The 21,719-nt window shown below is 41.3% G+C and overlaps 1 protein-coding gene across 20 annotated transcripts in view; it reads right to left on the bottom strand.

The window, feature by feature from the left end:
• The window catches only part of LOC124150819 (bromodomain adjacent to zinc finger domain protein 2B-like), a 113,459-nt gene that overhangs the window by 38,319 nt on the left and 53,421 nt on the right, over window positions 1–21,719 (bottom strand). For 17 of the 20 annotated variants that reach the window (XM_046522921.2, XM_046522937.2, XM_046523000.2 and 14 more), the window contains exons 3-13: window positions 19,982–20,072; window positions 19,071–19,247; window positions 12,040–12,231; window positions 9,637–10,013; window positions 8,713–9,009; window positions 7,854–8,051; window positions 6,763–6,871; window positions 5,912–6,028; window positions 5,367–5,545; window positions 4,080–4,181; window positions 3,092–3,263 (exon numbers count right to left, since the gene is read on the bottom strand). In XM_046522921.2, coding sequence (XP_046378877.2) covers window positions 3,092–3,263; window positions 4,080–4,181; window positions 5,367–5,545; window positions 5,912–6,028; window positions 6,763–6,871; window positions 7,854–8,051; window positions 8,713–9,009; window positions 9,637–10,013; window positions 12,040–12,231; window positions 19,071–19,247; window positions 19,982–20,051 — 1,990 coding nt within the window. In that variant the 5' untranslated portion in view covers window positions 20,052–20,072. The remainder of the gene's footprint in view (window positions 1–3,091; window positions 3,264–4,079; window positions 4,182–5,366; window positions 5,546–5,911; window positions 6,029–6,762; window positions 6,872–7,853; window positions 8,052–8,712; window positions 9,010–9,636; window positions 10,014–12,039; window positions 12,232–19,070; window positions 19,248–19,981; window positions 20,073–21,719) is intronic. The other 3 variants (XM_046522982.2, XM_046523045.2, XM_046523055.2) reach the window with 3 other exon arrangements.

Consider the following 21,719-nt stretch of genomic DNA (forward strand, 5'->3'; position numbering starts at 1 on the left):
TGTTTCTAGGTTTGTCAGCACCATACCCGTGCTCGTGGGTTTCACCAAAGTGGTAAATGTCTGAGACCTGCATCACTTTGGGCTTTCCTCCCACATTAAGCTGACACACCGCGATATAACTGGAATACTGTTAAAAGCGGCATTAAACCCAACTCACTCACTCACTCACTAATACCTAACCAAGAACTGCCCTTTTCAGATGCATCCTCGAACCCAATTTGCACTGCAGTATAAACACATCAGCCAACAACCACTGTATTCCTTCCCAAGTATGGTACCGCCAGTATTGACTTCACCAAACAGAGTACAGCCAGTATTGACACATCCCCTCACAAAGTACTGGCAGTATTGACACAACCCCTTACAAAGTACTGGCAGTGTTGATGCATTTCCTCTCAAAGTACTACCGCTATTGACACATCGCCCAACTAGGAACTTCCAGTATTGATGTATCACCTGACAGTATTGTACTGAAGTATTGTACTGAAGTATTAATTGTGCTATAGACATAATCCAGAAGCAAGTACAGTACTGCCAGTATGTTACCATAGACATATACACTATGGAAGTGTAGTTCTGCCAGTTCTGACACATCCCCCTTCAAGTATAGTTCAACCAGTATTGACATGTCCGTTAGGTATAGTTCTGCCAATACTGACAGATCCCCTTTCAAGTATAGTACTGCCAGTATTGACATATCCCCTTCAAGTATAGTACTTCCAGTATTGACAATCCCCTAAGCATGTATAGTACTGCCAGTATTGACACATCCCCTTCAAGAACAGTACTGCCAGTATTGACACATCCCTTCTTAGTACAGTACTGCCAGTATATTACCATAGACATATACCCTTTGTAAGTATTAGGGGTGTCACGATAAATCGAAATATCGATATACTGCTATTGGTAAGCACTTAAAATCAATAAATCGATTAATCAGTTTCGGATCAATAGTATCGATTTCAGTTAGGAATATCGATAGTTTCGATTGTATTTACCATATCAATAAAATACATGTACTGCTGTTCAAATTTGTTTTTCTTTTGATCATGAGTGGTAGTAATTTACACATGGTAATATGGAAGTTCCTTTTTCTTAAATTATTAGGGTAAAGAGAAAACAAATCAGTCATATCTCAAACTTTACTTTTATTTGTTGCTATGGTTATCACATTCAAAGGAAACGTCAGTTCTAAGGTTGAATTCAACTCCAAAATCCATCTAAAATGATACACTGAAAACTATCGTTGCTTGCAATATCAATAGTTATTGGCATAGTTTCTTTCAATATCAATAGTTATCGCAATAGTGATTTCCAGACAAATAGTCACCCCTAGTAAGTATAGTACTGCCAGTATTGACATATCCGTTAGGTATAGTTCTGCCAGTACTGACACATTCCTTTTCAAGTACAGTACTTCCAGTATTGACACATCCCCCAAAGCAAGTATGGTACTGCTAATATTGTCACATCCCCCAAAGCAAGTATGGTACTGCCAGTATTGACACATCCCCGAAAGCAAGTATGGTACTGCCAATATTGTCACTTCCCCCAAAGCAAGTATGGTACTGCCAGTATTGACACATCCCCAAAAGCAAGTATGGTACTGCCAGTATTGACACATCCCCCGAAGCAAGGACAGTACTGCCAGTATTGACACATCCCCCGAAGCAAGGACAGTACTGCCAGTATTGACACATCCCCCAAAGCAAGTACGGTACTGCCAGTATTGACACATCCCCCTAAAGCAAGTACAGTACTGCCAGTATTGACACATCCCCCTTAAGCAAGTACAGTACTGCCAGTATTGACACATCCCCCTTAAGCAAGTACAGTACTGCCAGTATTGACACATCCCCCAAAGCAAGGACAGTACTGCCAGTATTGACACATCCCCCAAAGCAAGTATGGTACTGCCAGTATTGACACATCCCCCAAAGCAAGTATGGTACTGCCAGTATTGACACATCCCCCAAAGCAAGTATGGTACTGCCAGTATTGACACATCCCCCAAAGCAAGTATGGTACTGCCAGTATTGACACATCCCCCAAAGCAAGTATGGTACTGCCAGTATTGACACATCCCCCAAAGCAAGTATGGTACTGCCAGTATTGACACATCCCCCAAAGCAAGTATGGTACTACCAGTATTGACACATCCCCAAAAGCAAGTACAGTACTGCCAATATTGTCACATCCCCCAAAGCAAGTATGGTACTGCCAGTATTGACACATACCCCAAAACAAGTATGGTACTGCCAATATTGTCACACACTCCGAAGCAAGTACAGTACTGCCAGTATTGACACATCCCCCAAAAGCAAGTATGGTACTGCCAGTATTGACACATACCCCAAAGCAAGTACAGTACTTCCAGTATTGACACATCCCCCTTAAGCAAGTACAGTACTGCCAGTATTGACACATCTCCCTAAGCAAGTATGGTACTGCCAGTATTGACACATACCCCAAAGCAAGTACAGTACTTCCAGTATTGACACATCCCCCTTAAGCAAGTACAGTACTGCCAGTATTGACACATCCCCCAAAGCAAGTATGGTACTGCCAGTATTGACACATACCCCAAAACAAGTATGGTACTGCCAATATTGTCACACACTCCGAAGCAAGTACAGTACTGCCAGTATTGACACATCCCCCAAAAGCAAGTATGGTACTGCCAGTATTGACACATCCCCCAAAAGCAAGTACAGTACTGCCAGTATTGACACATCTCCCTAAGCAAGTATGGTACTGCCAGTATTGACACATCCCCCGATGCAAGTATGGTACTGCCAGTATTGACACATCCCCCAAAGCAAGTATGGTACTGCCAGTATTGACACATACCCCAAAGCAAGTATAGTACTACCAGTATTGACACATCCCCCAAAGCAAGTATGGTACTGCCAGTATTGACACATCCCTTTCAAGTACCGTACTGCCAGTACTGACACATCTCCCTAAGCAAGTATGGTACTGCCAGTATTGACACATCCCGGAAAGCAAGTATGGTACTGCCAGTATTGACACATCCCCCAAAGCAAATACAGTACTGCCAGTATTGACACATCCCCTTCCCAGTACTGACCTTGCTGTTCCAGCTTCCGCTTCAGCTTCACTTCCATGAAGTGCTTGGCCAGCTCCTGCTGTTTCAGGGCCTTTTCCTTCCTCTTCTGGGCCAGCTCCTTCATCCTGGCTCGCTTGCCCTTCGACATGGCGATACGCTCTAGAATCTCTGCCTCCACCAGTGGCACAGGCATCTACAGAGTGAGTGAGTGAGTGAGTGAGTGAGTGAGTGAGTGAGTGAGTGATGTGACAGCATGGATCTTTCCATCAATGTTGTTTGGGCAAAACAAATTTATCAGCCTGCATCACTGTACGGTTTATAAAGAGTCCAAACTCTATTTAAATTGAATGCTACTTCACTTATATATAGATCCATGCCTGTGTCTGCACACAAAGATGACAGAACCTGATGAACCTAGTGTCAAACTTTGGACTGGCAACACTTAACTCAATGTCTTGCCAAGTTAAATTTACTACTCAACTTTTGATAGGGATAATTAGTAATTGTCACACATATTTAGTGTGTTTGTTGTTTAACGCCGCACTCAGCAATATTCCAGCTATACAACGGCGGTCTGTAAATAATTTAATCTGGACCAGACAATCCAGTGATTGACATCATGAGCATCGATCTACACCATTTGGATACGATGACATACATCAACCAAGTCAGCAAGCCTGACTACCAATCCCATTAGTCGCCTCTTCCGACAAGCATAGTCACCTCTTACGGCAAGCATGGGTTGCTGAAGACCTATTCTAACCCAGATCTTCATGGTTACAGATATATCTAATATACACTTGACATATTATGAGATGTATCATGGAAGATTAAAATATCCCAATCAAAAACTGAGTAGCATATATTGGTTTTTCATTCATTAATAATACATAACTTTGAAGTTGATTTTTATATTTCCAAAAGCTTCAATTTTCAGCCAAACTTTTGTTAATCAACAAATTAAAAATAAAATTCGACAAGTATGTGACAATGACCAGCCCCTACTCACCACATGCCCATGTCTCATCTCGGAGAACTCGCCGACATTAACCTTGGTGTTGAATGTGAAATTGTCTCTGGAGAGGTCTGTGATGCTATTTCTATCCAAGTACTGGAACAGAAAACAGTCAATCAGTGTCAACAGTAGGTTTACACCAAAAGCAATGTGGATTATGTTTAAACAGGTAACATAAGCAAAGTATAAATATCCGACTGTTAATATCGTCAATGATTCATTTTTCCTAGTTTTTTGGAAATCATTATTCCTTCCATCTTCCCGAGGCAAGGGAGTTAACTGAATGTAAAAGTCAAGTTTCCACCCTTGCCGAACTACTCTGGAATTTCTGGGCTCGATCGTTTGGTTATGACGAGTTAGGTACCTTCTATGTCCCTCCTATTGCCCAATCAGATTCCACCTCTATATCACTTGCATTTGTTTCAATGACGATCTGATTGATAATCAAGATCTATTTGTAATAAAACGGGTCTTACTTCACGATGTGCATCACATCACATGAGCACCTTGATTAAAAACATGAAAAGATTTGGAAAATATCTGTTGACGCTAAGTTGACAGTACACATGCTTTGCAAATTCTGCAATCAACCGAAATCTGCACGACAGTTTGCGAACCGGATGTCGATTTCGCAACACAATTTTGATTGGACTATGCATAGACTCGTAAGTCCAGTCAAAATATAAGTCCATAATTCCAAGGGTGGAAACTGGACTTTTATAGTCAGTTAACTCCCTTGCCTAAGGAAGATGCATTCCTTCCACATTGCAAGAGTGTACAAGCTGGTATTAATAGTAGCAATATTGTAGCACTATCATGGCCAAGGGTACAAGGATTGTCTCGGGTATTCACCATGATTATAAACCCTTTCATCACAAAGCCACATGAATGACTTGTTTTACTGGCACAAACACCAACATGTAAGAGGCAGAGAAAGAAGCCATTCAATAAGACACAAGGTCAAAACTAGGCATACATTATCAGCGAACATTGACTGCACATTGACTCAAACAGCTTTCAACGAAATTTCAGTCATATCATAGACGTTTATTAGCTTATTGTTGCAAGAGGTCAAGGTTACTGATGACCGCCACTTTGGTTAAACCCAACTTCAAAATAGTGACACACCTGACAAAAGACAATAACTGGGGCAAAACGGAATCTGAACCCTTGACTAGCAGATCCTGGCACAGTTAAGGGATGCAACTCTGCACAGTAGATTGCAACAATTTAAACACTGGGCCACCAAACATTGAACCAATCACAAAAAGATCCTCTCACCCTCATCACATCAGGAATTGTCTTCATCTTCTTCCCACATGGTGCAAAGTACAGCACTTCTCCCACAATGCCTCTGCGACCCATTGTGTGAATTGTTGTCTGTCGTCGCCATCCATGCTCAAGGGGAATGCGAAGGTCATTTTCATTTGTAATGATGCGACGACGCTTTGCTGGTGAGGCTTTTATCGAATAAATGGATTACAATCTTAAATTCATCACTGCAAATGATACCCGACATTCTCTGTTCAGTACAATAAGGAGGTGAGTTATCTCCCTTTACCCATCCAACTTCACAACATTCAAAGAAAGAACAATTTAAAAACCTCATTCCCCTGAAATGACACTTGAAAAAACTAAAACCAAGAAGTTCTAGCTTATATATGTCATGTATTCCTTTTTAATATCTCAAAACATGTATTGGAATACTGTATGAATTTACAGATTCTATGGTTCAATTGTCAAAATGAGCACACAAACACAAAAACAATTAATGAACAACCTTTGTTACTGTTGTCATGGAAATAAAATGGAACCAGGACACTTACCTTCCTCCCCATCCTCAGTTTTGGTCTTTTTCGTCCCATCCTCGTTACGAGAGGCATCTGGGTCACTCTCCGAGTCACTGTCCCCGCTGTCATCGTCGGAGTTGTCACTGTCACTCTCTGTCACGTACAGAGAGCAAGCAGTCCATGAATATAGGGACCATGATATAAAGATGAGGTGCATGCATGTGTGTGTGTGGCTCTTTGCACTGCTCCTAACTTATGCCAGTTTTATAGCACTAGCCCACTGAGATACCATGACTCAGTTTAACATGAATACCACACTCTGACACAGTATACTCTCTCTGAGCCGACCTGGTTTTATCCCCATAATGCCGAGCACCAGGCAGGGTAACAAAAAGTACCATCTTTTAGTGTGACGCAGCAAGGGGATTAAACCACTGACCATCCACTCTCTAAGCAGATGCTCTCTCCACTAGACCACAGTGGTGGTAGATTATTTAAAAGGAAACTAGACTTGCTCTAATTAGGGGACCCAGCAAGTTAAATTCAGGTAATTCAAAACTTTTGTGAGTTTTCAAACACTGTGAAGTAGCAGGTAACTTTTACCATAATAACACATGGAAAATGTCCAACAACAAGTCACAAGTTACAATATCTGACTGAGACAGGAATTAGGCACTTCAACAAGGGCAAGTCCACCATTACTGTATGTTTAGATTACAACATTAAATTGTTGAAATAATCTTCCAAAATACACCATCAACCTGTATTTGCTTATGGAAACATTTCAATATGAATACATCAGGATGTACCAATCTCATGGCAAAGACTTTCACATGTTTACCTGAGATATAAATAGACAAGAAAGTCATGTTGCTATGGTTACTGACCTGAATCAGAATTATTAGAGTTGTCTCCCCCTGACTCACTACCCGAGGTGTTCAGACTGGACTTTGAAGTTCCAGGGCCATCCTCTCCTAGTCTGTGGTTTAGGTGTTTCTGGAATAGATATACGAATTAAAGGCTACACAAATTGTTGACTTTCCAAAGCATGATATTCTCATATATCATATATATACTATTCAAAACAAGTTCATGTTTTGAGACAAATATCCCTCACACACACACTACAAGCAAACAGTAAGCAACAATCACTAAACTCATGGGAGCACAATGACAGTCAGTGAGGTCACACCATCTGATTCTCTTAGTCACCTCTTAGAAACATGGGATTAATGGAGACCTATTCCAACAAGCAAAGGTTCTCGGGACCTATTCTGACCTTGACATCCAACAGGGAGACGAGCATAGGATCTCGGGACCTATTCTGACCTGGACATCCGCCAGGGAGACAAGCATTGGATCTCGGGACCTATTCTGATCTGGTATTCCCACAGGGAGACAAGCATGGGATCTCGGGACCTATTCTGACCTGGAATTCCCACAGGGAGACAAGCATGGGATCACGGGAGACAAGCATGGGATCTCGGGACCTATTCTGACCTGGACTTCCCACAGGGAGACAAGCATGGGATCTCGGGACCTATTCTGACCTGGACTTCCCACAGGGAGACAAGCATGGAATCTCGCGACCTATTCTGACCTGGACTTCCCACAGGGAGACAAGCATGGGATCTCGGACCTTTTCTGATCTGGAATTCCCACAGGGAGACAAGCATGGGATCTCGGACCTATTCTGATCTGGTATTCCCACAGGGAGACAAGCATGGGATCTTGGACCTATTCTGATCTGGAATTCCCACAGGGAGACAAGCATGGGATCTCGGGACCTATTCTGACCTGGACTTCCCACAGGGAGACAAGCATGGGATCTCGGGACCTATTCTGACTTGGACTTCCCACAGGGAGACAAGCATGGGGTTGCAGAGGACCTGGACTTCTCATGGAGTACTGACCGAGACAAGCATGGGGTTGGTTACTGAGCAACTACTCTGACCCCAATGGGACCCACCCTACTTACAGCTATTGCAGCTTTACTGATGTGGAGCTTGAGTCCCGTGGTGCTGCTGTGACATGGGGAGGATGCTCCTGACGACGCCTGTTCTGGCATGTGCTGAATTGCCTCCTTCTCCTGCTTCTGGAGCTGCTTGAGCTGCTTCTGCTGGTGCTGCAGCTCCGCCTCCAGTTGCCGCAACTCCTCCTCCCGCAACTTCCGTTCCTGACAAGTACATCAGTTGGTTGGTTTGTTGTTTAACGCCACACTCAGCAATATTCCAGCTATATGACGGCGGTCAGTAAATAATTGAGTCTGGACCAGACAATCCAGTGATTAACATCATGAGCATCGATCCACACAATTGGGATCGATGACATGTATCAGCCAAGTCAGCGAGCCTGACCACCCGATCCCGTTAGTCGCCTCTTAGGACAAGTACAGATTATTGCACACCACTAGTCCAGGGGTCAAGGTACACCATTAGTCAATAAGGCCCCAACACACTTTATTGAGACCAAATGAATACACATTTGTAAATTTTTCCCTTCTTTGTCAATAAAATTGAGCAACTGTTCAAAATTTATTTTATTTTGTACTGCCATTTTATTGTAGAGGGAGCAAATAATTCACCTCTAAAAGGACTCAGCACATTGCCATACTGTCATCATACTTCGAACCACAGGGGACTTGCCAAAAGAGTTTGCATGATAAATCAATAAAATTTGATTTATTGTTGTTTAACCCCCCATTCAGCAATATTCTAGCTATGAGACTGTGCTCAGTAATAAATCAAGTCTGGGCCAGACTATTACCCACGAGAAACAAGAATAATTTTTTAACTGGTCTATATTGTGTCTTTGTAAACTATGTAAATTTTCCCTACCCGATCATGATGTGAGGACTTGGATGAGCGACTGTGTTCGTGTGACTTTGAGGAGGACTGGGGCGACTCTGGTTTACTCTGCACACGTTGGCGGATCTGGTCGGCCAGCAGCTTCTTCTTCAGCCCGTCTATCTGGTGAGCTAGGGCACCTGCCTTCTTATCGAACTCATCACTGGACAGATTTTCTCCTGAGCTGTCATCACTGAGACTAGAGCTTGAAGAGCTTAGATCCGAATGGCTGCCGTTTTCAGCCATGTTTACTTTCTTGCTCTTCTTTTTGTGGACAGGCGACGATTTCTGTGACACATCAGTGTGACATAGGCATAAACAACATTGTCAACATACTCAGACCTTGTTTGTTGCTTAGGGGCGGTCAGGTAGCCTAGTGGTTAAAGCGTTCGCTCGTCACGCCGAAGACCCAGGTTCGATTCCCGACATGGGTACAATGTGTAAAGCCCATTTCCGGTGTCCCCCGCCGTGATATTGCTGGAATATTGCTAAAAGCGGCGTAAAACCATACTCACTCACTCACTTGTTTGTTGCTTAACGCCGCACTCAGCAATATTACAGCTATATGACGGCGGCAAATGTAAATAATCGAGTCTGGACCAGACAATCCTGTGATCGACATCATGTGCATCGATCCATGCAATTGGGATATGATGACCTGCATCAACCAAGTCCGTGAGCCTGACCACCCGGTCCCGTGAGTCGCCTATTATGACAAGCATAGTCACCTGTTACAGCAAGCATGGGTTGCTGAAGGCCTATTCTACCCCGGATCTTCACGGGTCTAATCTTGATGGAAACAAACTACTAGATTTACACTGGGATATGATAACATACTGTAAATGACAGAAGAATGGAGCCTGTTTCTATATCCCGCAAACTTTATTAAGGTTCTCCAAACCAAGCTGAACTTACTTCTTGTGATGGTTGAACAGTAGTGGTTAAAGCCAATGGTGATTCACTTTTAGGTAAGGATGGCTTGTACGTTGACGATGATGACGTTGATGATGGTATGGCGGGCGAGGGCGTCCCTGATGAGTGAGAAGAGGATGATTTTTGTTTGCGTTTACGTCCATCACTATGTGAACTAGGCCCTGTGCCATTGAGGAGGCTCCTGGCAGTGGAGGACGATGACGTTGATGTAGATGACTTGGTGCCTCGTGAGCGTGATGACGATGACGACTGTTTTGACGATATTGGACCTCCTGCGGAAGCTTCGGCAAGATGTTTCATCCCCGACAACAGAGAGCCTGGAGATAGCCCAAAGTCAAGATAGTCAGAGAGCGCTCGATCTATATCACAAAGTTAAAATTTCAATTATTAATAGAAAAATGATCAATGACAAAAAAAAATACTATACAATGTTTCATAAGAAAGAGGAAAAAAATGTTTTGTCCAGCCAGCGTTTGAAATTAAGGGTCCTGATGGTCTCAGAGGTTATTCCATACCATTTTCCAAGGTCATTTTGGTTGCCATTCAGTCAATGCCATGGAACCGATCTGAAACCCTGGCATTAGAATCAATGGTCACCTTTAAAACAAGGACCCCATGCTTAATTTCAAATACTGAGTCCAAACATAATTGCTACAACAATTTCCCTTTTTTTCAATCACATAAAATGTCTTCAGTTCCTAAATATTTGAGAATTCCTATCTAAACCCATGTGGGCATGTCACTTAATTTACTCAAAAACTAACATGCCCAATAACTGCTCACTTCTTAAGACAATATACAGTCTTAAACGTGTTACTACAAAACCTGGTCCCGTTCTACAAAGAGATCTTACTGCTACACATGTCATAAGTCTAAATATTGAACCAGTTACACAAGTATCACCCCTGTAGATCATGGCCCTGAAAGGTAAAAAACTTGCGATGACCTAATTCACTTGTCATCTGTCAAGTACACTGGCAGTCTAATCCCAAGGGTTAATCATATCCATGAGTGATTCATAGCAAAAATTCTCATGACAAACATAAATTTCATCAAATATGAATTTTCATCCTTGGGAAAAATGATTGCACTAACTAAATGATATTTGTACCAAATAAATTATTATCAATTTATAACATTTATTGACAATTCAAGGAAAAAAACCTATGCATGTAACAAAATGCTTCAAATAATACATTCTACAAAATTACAACCCCTGTGCAGCATTGTCTATTTGATAGGTGTGCAGCACGTAGAATTGCTAAAGGGAGATAACTACGCTGTACTTCTAGTTGAAGTACCACTACACAAACTCAGGGCTGAAGAATATATGCAGGCAGAGGGGCATGTACACCAGAAATAAATGTTTGTTGCTCTATATCACTGTTTCATTGCTTTCCTTCTCAATGTTTGGATCAATGTGAATGCTAAGTGAACCATTTGCAAAAACAAAATAAAACAAGCAGTTCATCAATTTTAGCCATGCAAAATCAAATTTTACAACTTAATTTTTAAAGACAACATTGCCATTCAAGAAGACTGTAACCGAAATTTATTCATATTCGATAGAGTAACAGTAATTAAAACCTGTATCGTATGACACCAAGTTAATAAACTTTCACTTAAAATAAATAATTTTGTATACGTAAATACAATAATCGCATATTAATTTCTTTTGAATTCAATCTTTAATGAAACCAATAGTCGTGTAGATTTTCTAGTGTTTGAAGAGGATGGGAAAAAAGCACTGAGTAATGAGGTGACAATTTCAAAATAGAGAGCCAACACACTCCATGACAGAAAAGATGGTGATGAGAGAGGAGAGTCTAGGTGCACGATTGATTATGTATATAGAACTACACAAGACAACACGTAAGTCCGTCACAAGACCACTTTCAAAACCAGCCATGAGATAGCAAATATTATCTTGGTAAACTTAAAATATAAATCTTATTAACTTTTTAGGTTAACTTTCTTAAATAGATACTCATATGCTAATTCATATCATTGAGATTCAATAAAAATATTGTTAATACAGACATGTCATACTTCAAGAATTAGTTGTTTGAAATTCATCAATATTGCAATCTTAATTAGACTTTGATGTTACATTTGCAGGCAGCTACAAAGTTAAACAAACAAATAGCCCAAAAACTTTGAAACAACTTCAAATACAACTCTCGATTTTCGTGACATTTCTTTATTCAAATGGAATCAATAAATATCAAGTATAATTTCGATCTTGTTAGTTTCTCATGACTGGAAGAGTGCAATCTACTTCACGTGGACAAACAACAACACCAAGAGCGACTGAGCGAGGTTGCGAGCGAGACTGTGAGCGAGCGTCCTACGAAGCGATTGACTCGAGTGTTTGCCCGTGCTTACTGTGATCCATGTCGACAGGGGCTCGCAGCAGGTGCTCGAGCCCCACACGGTGGGGGAACTCCAGCCCTGTGGCGAGTGGTGAGAAAGATGGAGGCAGCACACTGCCCAAACTGCCAGCATATACCTCCAGCCCTGTACCCTCCGCAAGTCTACGAGCCTGCTCAGACGCAGATCGCCACCAGTCGGCGCCACCTATTGAGCAGATAAAGCGTCAGTACCCATAGGCTAGGCATGGCTCAACTTAAGATGTTCTTTTTTTCTTTTTTTTTCATGCGTCAAAACATTCCCCCCATTTTTTTGTATAATTAATATACCTTTAGGTTATGATAATTTTAGGTAATGCGTGGTAACGACTGCAGGTCGATTACACTTGGTTCACTCACTGATCAGGATATACTGTCATTAAGGTAAGAGGCTGCTTATTCTTCGAAAGTGTCTTGGAGGTGAGTGAATGTTATTTTATGCTGGTGTCAGCAGTTTTCCAGCTATATCACAGCAGACAGATATCAACTGGATCTTGGTCGACAAGTGGTTGATAACATGAGCATCAATCCATCAGAGTACAAAGACATGCAATCTTACTTCAGCTGGGTTTAAGGACAAGCATGGGATAATAAGGAACTGTCCTTCCCGGGAAGCCCCTCATGACGAATATACATATATGCCCTATTTTCCTACTTCCAAATTATTATCTTGACAAATTTACATTTTGGAGGTCCTTCGAAGCTTTGATGTTTTATTCTGACCACGACTGTGAGTTGGGTTTAAGGCTGCTTTGAACAGTATTCCAGTTCTATCACGGCATGTCAGCTTAATGTGGGAGGAAAGCCCTAAGTGATGCATGCCTTAGACGTTTACCACTTTCGCTAATCCCACGCAAGTGTATGGTGCTGACAAACCTAGATATATAATCAGGGCGAACAGGGATTCAAACCTGTGATCGCACGTTTCTGGCGTGCCAAAGGGACATAACTCTGCGCAGCAAATTGTGGCGCTTTAGACGATTGGGGAACCCGTGCTCCAACACATAGGAGGCACTTTCAAGCATATAAAACCTTGATGTTTTATTCTTGACAGTAACAACAGATCGACTAGCAGATCAACATTCAATAATTCAAGTCCCAAGTCAACCCTCAATAGCTATCAGATTGTATCTCAAAATATCATCTTAATTTTAGTTTCAGCTGCTATTCATTGATCAGGTAACTCCAACACTGGAGCTTTCCAAGATTCGGCCATATTTGTTGACTGTCCTTGTCAGACACAAGCAATAAATTTCCAGATTTCCTCGCTGACTTGCAGCTGTGACATTTCATGTGATACTGACATCAGCAGTGTAAGGCAAAGTGTTTGCGTAAACTAGTAGGACTTTCCTGCATGGGTACCAGTTTCATCAGGAAACAGGGTATAGGGTCAGGTTGCACATACTGCTGTCACATGAAAGCAATCATAACACTAGTGACAGGCAATCAGGCAAGATATCACAGCTGACATCCAGGAACTATAGTTAAATATTCCTATTCAGAGCATATCTGGCCTCCATTGATTTTTTTTTTGTTTAACGCCGCACTCAGCAATATTCCAGCTATATGACAGCGGTCTGTAAATAATCAAATCTGGATTGGACATTCAAGTGATTGATATAATGAGTATCAATCCACAAAATTGGGATATGATGACATGATTCAACCAAGTCACCGAGTCTGACCACCCAATCCCGTTAGTCGCCTCTTACGACAAGCATAGTTGCCTTTTGAAGACCTATTCTACCCCAGATCTTCATGGGTCTGGCCTCCATTGAGTGACTGGTGTTTTGTGGATTAATTAGAATTAACACAGTTAATGCACTCCTGCATGGAAGCACTTGATCCTGGATCAAACTCATTGTGAGCAATGATCCGTGTCATCAGGTTCTGGTTGTCTTACATCACAGTCAGCAATATCACACCAGCCAGGATTTAATCAAGTTGCGACAAGCAAACCAGTGGTTGATATAAGGAACAATATCTCCCGTTAACTTGTGAAGATCCAAAGTAGAATAGGTCTTCAGCAGCCAATGCTTGCTTTAAAAGGTGACTATACTTGTTGTAAGAGGCGACTAACGGAATCAAGTGGTCAGGCGTGCTGACTTGGTTGATGTATGTCATCGATCATAATTGCATGGATCGATGCTCATGATGTCAATCACTGGATTGTCTGGCCCAGACTCAATTATTTAGACGGCCGTCATATAGCTGGAATATTGCTGAGTGCGGCGTTAAACAACAAACCATCAACCAACATTAATCAAATATATGATGAGAGAACCAGCTAGTTCAACGCCTAACCATAATAAATTCTAGATTTTCATGCCTGTCGGCCTCACTATTATACACTCTGCTTGTGCAAGCAACAGACAATATTTGCTTTGTGTCTTTACTTGATGAAAATACACTGCATTCATAGAGAATTTCAGCCCAGTGTCTTTTGACATAAGATATATCAACATTAGTCTTTTAACCTCCCAGGCTTGCCGAGGGGTTTTAAGTCTTGATCGAGTTGAGTTGATATATCTGACAAAAGACTCAGCTGAATTTCTATTTATCATCAAAAATCATTCTCCAACTTTTTCCGTTTGCAAACTTTAATAACCAGTGTCTTGAATGTAAAACTTACCAAAAAGATTAGTGATGCCATTTGATTGTGATGTCATGGTAACCGATGATGTCACAATGGTCTATAAAGCTTTGTGATACAATTCTTTGTATCTCAATGGAGATTCCGCTCAATCAGATCAAAGTGATTAGCCAGTTTGGGAGGATATACAATCCTACCTAACATTGATGCTTTAAGTGAATCATATCCTAGGACATTTAATGTATACAGATGCCTGGAAGAGTTTGTATACCGGGTAAACAAAAAAATATAAAAAAGAAAACTTCAGGTCTTGGTTGTTGACCACATTCATGAACCAACAAGCACAGGTGTCGTGCTGACAACTAAACATGATAATCAGGTCTAATCGTGGATAAAACCCATGATCACAGGAACCTGGCACCAAAGGGGGACAACTGGGACAGCCACGGATGCGGTAGACAACACTATTCCTATATGGTAAATGTTTCTAAGCTGCTGGCGCATTGTAGTCTGTCCGTCTGAATGAGCATGTACTAAAGAGTAACTGAGCCCATCGATACATATAGCGAACCACTCATGCACCAAAGCATCCTAATATTTGCCTCACATTAACATACACAATTACACACAAAACCAACAATTTCAACCATTTACAATTTTTGGTCGTGTATTTAAATGTACATCTTTTCATCAACCTGATAATCCTTTGAGCAGGCTCAACTTCTATTCAAATAACTTGTATCACTCGAAATATTTACACATGCTGTAAAAGAATATATTTGCAAATAGTGTCCTTGCTAACCAAATGTGGTGTGCAAAAGAATGGCTGGCTTCAAGTTCTACACTGTATAAGCATATTGTTTGTTTGTTTGTTGTTTGACGCCACACTCAGCAATATTCCAGCTATATGACGGCGGTCTGTAAATAATTGAGTCTGGACCAGACAATCCAGTGATTAATATCATGAGCATCAATCCACGCAATTGGGATCGATGTCAGCATCAACCAAGTCAGCAAGCCTGACCACACAATCCCGTTAGTCGCCTTTTACGACAAGCATAGTCACCTTTTAAGGCAAGCATGGGTTGCTGAAGACCTATTCTAAACCGGAATCTGTGGAAAATGCCATGATCATTTATTTAGAAATCACCCAATACTTATGACTAAGGTGTCACTGAAGGTGAGTAAATCGTTCCGTAAGGCACCTTTTTAACACCTGACCCAACTAATACATGCCATATCCTGACATTAAAACACACCTGTGATGTCATTCAATTGTTTGAGCGCTCCATTATTTTTAGGGAATGGAGAGTTGACTGTGTTCTCTGCCGCTGTTGCACGTGCTCTGTTGCGAGCTGATCTTTACAATGAATGTTTTATGACTCTTTAGAATGTTTTGTCAAAGTGTAAAGGTAGAGATTTGTTTTAAGTAGGGGAATATACTCGTAACTCCATTCCTTTAAAATAATGGGCCTCGAACCTTGCAGGGCCTCTGCTCCATTATTTATAAGGAGTGGAGAGTTACTCGGACATTCCCCTCTACGAAAACACCATGATGACCTTCACACATTGTACCCATGGGGGGAAACAAACCCAGGTCTTCGGCATGACAAGCTAACACTTTAACCACAAGGCTAGCCTACCTTCCCTCATAGGAATGAGAAGAATATCAACTTGATACTGAGAATAACATAGTTTCAGTTTATAAATGGAACAGGTTAATATATAATAAAATGGTAATCTGTACTTCCGTGTAATTTACAAGACAAAGGCAGCAAAAATATAATTTTCCAGCACAATGAAATTTGCCCCATTGAGATTCAGTTCCCTGACAAATTCTGTATACTGGCAAGTTGGTGATAGCCTCACGGATGGAACGAAACCAATCAGCACCCCATCTGAAAATCACTCACTGGCTGGTGCTAATACAAGAGGTAAATGTGAAGTGACTGGCTATGTTATGTTGGGCAGGTGCCAAAGGGCTTGAAATGACATGTACCTCGACTCAAACCTCTTGAAATTAATTTCATGAGTGTCTTGTAAGATCTATTTTTTCCCTGAAGACATAACATGGAAGGTAGTGAAGACCCATCTCAGCCACATGTTCTTACAAGTCATCAATAGAAAAAACATACCAGTACAGAACATCCTAAACAGCCTCTTCCTTAAAAGTCTGTCCATCCACATTAGTTTGTTTGTTTGTTTGTTTGTTTGCTTGTTTAACACCACACTTAACAATAATCCAGCTATATGACAGCGGTCTGTAATTAATCAAGTCTGGACCAGACATTCCAGAGATTGACATCATGAGCATCGATCTATACAATTGGGATCGATGACATGCATCAATTAAGTCTGCGAGCCGGACCACCCGATCCCGTCAGTCGTCTCTTACGACAAGCATAGTCGCCTTTTATGGCAAGCATGGGTTGCTGAAGACTTATTCTACCCCGGATCTTCATGGGTCTCATCCACATTAGTTTTGGGATCCGAACTATTACCAAAGTAGAAGTCCTCTGGCCATTGATTCCACTTTTTCAGTGTATGGTTGGTGAATGGATTATCGTTACAGTGCATGGAGCACTGTTATAACCATTCAATGGCAGTCTGTATATAATCAGGTCTCGTCCAGACAAACCCGTGAAAGCATGGATAGGGTCCGTGCCATCATCATATACTACTCCAAAAAAGTTAAGAGCCATTCTTTCATATCACTATAGTTAATCTGTCATGACTATCTATTCCTTCACTAGTTGGTCTATCCAGAAGAGACAGTAGGGCTGGGACGATACAACAACTGTGCGATTCGATACGCATCACGATACCTTGCTCACGATCCGATAGGCATCATGATACTTGCATATGCTCTTATAAGTGCTTTGTAGGTCATCTTTTTCATAGACAAGATGGCCAAATACCTGGCACACTAACAATTTACTATTGGCAGTGGCAAGTATGGCGCAATGGATGAAAGTATGTATGTTTTCACAACTCATTTTCACTTGTAATAAGTGTTTGGTGTAACATTTACTAAAGAATACATTTAAGGTTAGAATTCATACTTTTAACTTAGTGTGCGATTGTGATCCATACAGTATCGAGCAGTAACAAATCTGTATCCACCGATGCATCCATGTATCATCCCTGTACTCAGAGACAGTTAATACATGATCATCAGTAACTGTCTCCTTACAAGAATTACAAATTGCAAAACAAGTTTCTTATGCATAATCTTAATTGCATGGGTCTCAAAATTGCCCCTCGTAATCGCCAAACACAAATGGTACAAATGGTACGACCAGAATAGGTTGCTAGGGACATTTTCTAACCCGAGAATTCCCATGAATCAACCAGCACAGGTTGCTAGGGACATATATAACCCAGAATGCCATTGCACGACCAGCATCTAGGTTGCTAAGGACATATTCTAACCCGGAATCCCCATGGTACAACCAGCATAGGTTGCTGGGGACTTATTCTTACCCAGAATCCCCATGGTACGACCAGCATAGGTTGCTGGGGACCTATTCTAACCCAGAATCCCCATGGTACGACCAGCATAGGTTGCTGGGGGCACATTCTAACCCGCAATCCCCATGGTACGACCAGCATAGGTTGCTGGGGGCACATTCTAACCCGCAATCCCCATGGTATGACCAGCATAGGTTGCTGGGGACATATTCTAACCCAGAATCCCCAAGAGGCTGATATCCAAAACAACCATGATACTGGTACTTTAGCAACTTTCATTATCCATGTGACCTTTTATTTTGATGGCACAGTTACTGAATCAACCAGTGGGTTGGAAAGGAATATGCTATGGCTCTATATGAGAGTTTGGCATTTGTCAGGAATTGTTCAAGACATGTGGCACCACATTTGTCACTGGAGCCTTGTTGTAACACTGTATCACTGACATGAAAACATGCCGCACCATTCCAAAGATAAATATTTTAAAACCTGGTAATATCGTTTGTAAGGGTAATATTCTTATCATTGCCTAAATGCATAAAATAAAACACATATATCACTGACAAAACCATGGCAACCGGACGTCAGGTATATGTATATCCTACATATACATATATATTTATATCTGACATTACCAGAACACGAGTCAAGGACCATGAACCAAGTCCAACATGCAGAGCTCCAGTTAAGTTGCATATTTGCGTAAAATAGGCAAAATAAATCACCATTACCCCTCTAATTTGAAGTTGCTTGCATACAATCATGCATGGAAAATTTCAAAAACCCAACACTCAGAGATCATCACTCACCAAAGTCAGTGAGTGAGTTGGGATAAAAACCACCTTTGAGCCATATTCAACTAATGACAGCGCGTCAGTTTAATGTTGATGGGAAGCCCAGAGTGGCCCGCCAGAGAGTGGACGATACAAACACACACAACATACCTGTGACTGGGTTTGGGCCATGAGCAAACAGGGGGTTTGGCAAGGCTCCGAGGGACCCGAAGAGCGCCGAGGGGGGGAAACCCGGGGGTCGACCAAGGAATGAGAAAGCAGGGAGGTGTGCGAGTGCTGGGAAGGGGAGGCCACCCGGAGATACGGCAGATCCCAGTGGCGGGGGACCTGGAAGATGGAAGGACATCGTGAGTATTCATGAGTGAGTGATTTGGGTTTAACACTGGTTTGAACAGAATTTCAGCTGTAATATGGGGTGTCGCCTTGGAGTAGGAATCGCTGATGGGGAATTATTGTGTGCTGGAATTCCACACACGGAACCCACCTGGCAAAGGAACTCTGTCTACACTATTACATATAACATGTTGAGGTCAAATGGGGTTTAACACCGCGTTTAAGATTACCACATTCACATAGCGACATGCATTCACACGTGTGTGTCGTGTTTAACATGGATACCGTACTCAGACATGGTATACTGACTAGAGCTGAACAGTCCTTGTTTCATCCCCTCAGTGTCGAGCCAGGCAGGGTAACAACAAGTACAACCTTATAACACCTTTTGGTATGACTCAAGTGCGAATCTAACCACTGACCTTCAGCTCTCCAGGTAGACACCTTATCCACTAAACCACGGAAGGGTTTTCATTTGGGGCGGGGTTGAATGAATAATATCTACTTTCTATTATGATAATTGCCCAAGACACATTAGCCACAAAATCGCCATCTCTCTTAATACAAACTCTCACTTGTGAGTAATTTGAATGAAAGGTAACCTGTAGCATAGCATCATTTCAAATCAGGCTCAAAACAAAGAAATAGCAGAAAATCGGTCCAGGGTATTTATGATAAATGAAAGAAGATTATACCCTGGATAACTCAGGATGGTGCAGAGTACATACCCAGCAAGTGGCTGGCTGCATCAAACAGTCCATGGACCGGACTTGGCGCAGGTTTGTCCTCCTTGCTCATAGCATCTGTGGAGATTTACCTCTGAAACAAAAGAAACAGGAATAAGTCACACATACAAACACTATGAAAACAAGACAGGTGCTCAAACAATAGTTATTGTTGAGTATAATTCTAACAATACTACCTATATTACATCATAGCCGTAAAATCCTATTTTGGATGGCAATCACACTATAAAAGCTTGAGATTTTCAAAAGACGTCCTCTTCACTGCCAGCATATCTAATAGTTGTGAGGAAATCCCTATCCTCCAAAGGAAATGCAACTGTGCATGTGCAAGGCGGGAAAACATCACTTGTTTCCTGTGTGTCCAGATTTAACATATAAAATGTTTTGATCACATGTGATCACGTTTGATTTGCTATTTCACACTGTAACTTCTTGGGATCATCGTAATTAATGGCTATGAGTGAGTGAGTGAGTGAGGGGTTTAACGCTGCTTTTAACTCGTTTGTGGAGAAGGAGTTAAGGGTGTACTAAGGTCTTCACATGAAACCAAAACAAGAACTGTCAGAACTAGCAGTAGATCGATGTGGTGTCTATCCTACATCTTTTTTCAAGCCCCTTAATTTCATCCAAACACAATTTTTTCAAGTTTGGCAAGAGCCAGATTAAAGTAGATTTACGACACTCTATTAAAAGAATATTTCCTACCATATCTATTGTAAGGGACTTGTCATCTATCATCATGTCAGGTGTATGATGTTTCTAGAAATGATCAATACCTGAACATAGCATGGACCTAAATTACTGCTTAAAGTCATCAATGCCCTGGCTTCCAGGAAGTCGACAATCCATCTCCAGTTTGTCAACGGAAATCCTCATTCACAACAAAAAAGAAGGGTGAACAAGATCTAACAATTGCTAGTTTAGGGGGATATTTACTCACTTACATAAATCTAAACAGTTCCTAATTTAGGGGAAAATCCTCATTCATATTAATTCATACAACTGCTACTTTAGAGGGATAAATTCTCATTCATATCCATCAAAATAGGCACTATTTCAGAAGCATAAATTCTTACTCATAGTAATGTGAACGGTTTCTAATTTAGGGATAAATCCTCATTCATATTAATCTAACAGTTCCAAGTTTAGAAAGGTAAATTCTTATTCATACTAATCAAAACAGTGTCATGATTCTCTCTTATGTATCTGTGTACATCTTTTTACTAATTTGTCATTTATGCAATATCGCAGATGAAACAAAATTTAAATCACACTCTCATCCCTAAGTACATCTGCAGTGATATCACGATTTTAATTAATAGTTTATAGAATGACTGTCAGACAGTCTGTATTGTTATATGGTAGTCGACTTTATATCTGCTGATTGTTAGTGGCAGCTAATTGAAGCGCTCGTGAAATGTCAAGTGCCATTGTTTCTGGATCTTTTTATTAATGCTATGTGACAACCAGAGTACTTGAGAGTTATCCACCTTTGCGTATCAACACTTAGACTGACTACACAGTGTGACAAGTTTCTGTAAGGCTGACTTTACCTTTGGGAGAGTGAAATGAGGGCTATTCGAGACCTTAACGACCAAATACAGATAGGACTCCTATCTTTCTGCCTTCTTCCAACACTGTTTCCTTGATTCAAGAATGGAGCACATGCCTCATTCAAGTCATTCAACTGTGAATAATTCTGGACATTTATGAGCACACT

This window comes from Haliotis rufescens, unplaced genomic scaffold, assembly GCF_023055435.1.
Source record: "Haliotis rufescens isolate VD_foot unplaced genomic scaffold, xgHalRufe1.0.p SCAF_4, whole genome shotgun sequence".
In the NCBI taxonomy this organism is placed as follows: domain Eukaryota; kingdom Metazoa; phylum Mollusca; class Gastropoda; order Lepetellida; family Haliotidae; genus Haliotis; species Haliotis rufescens.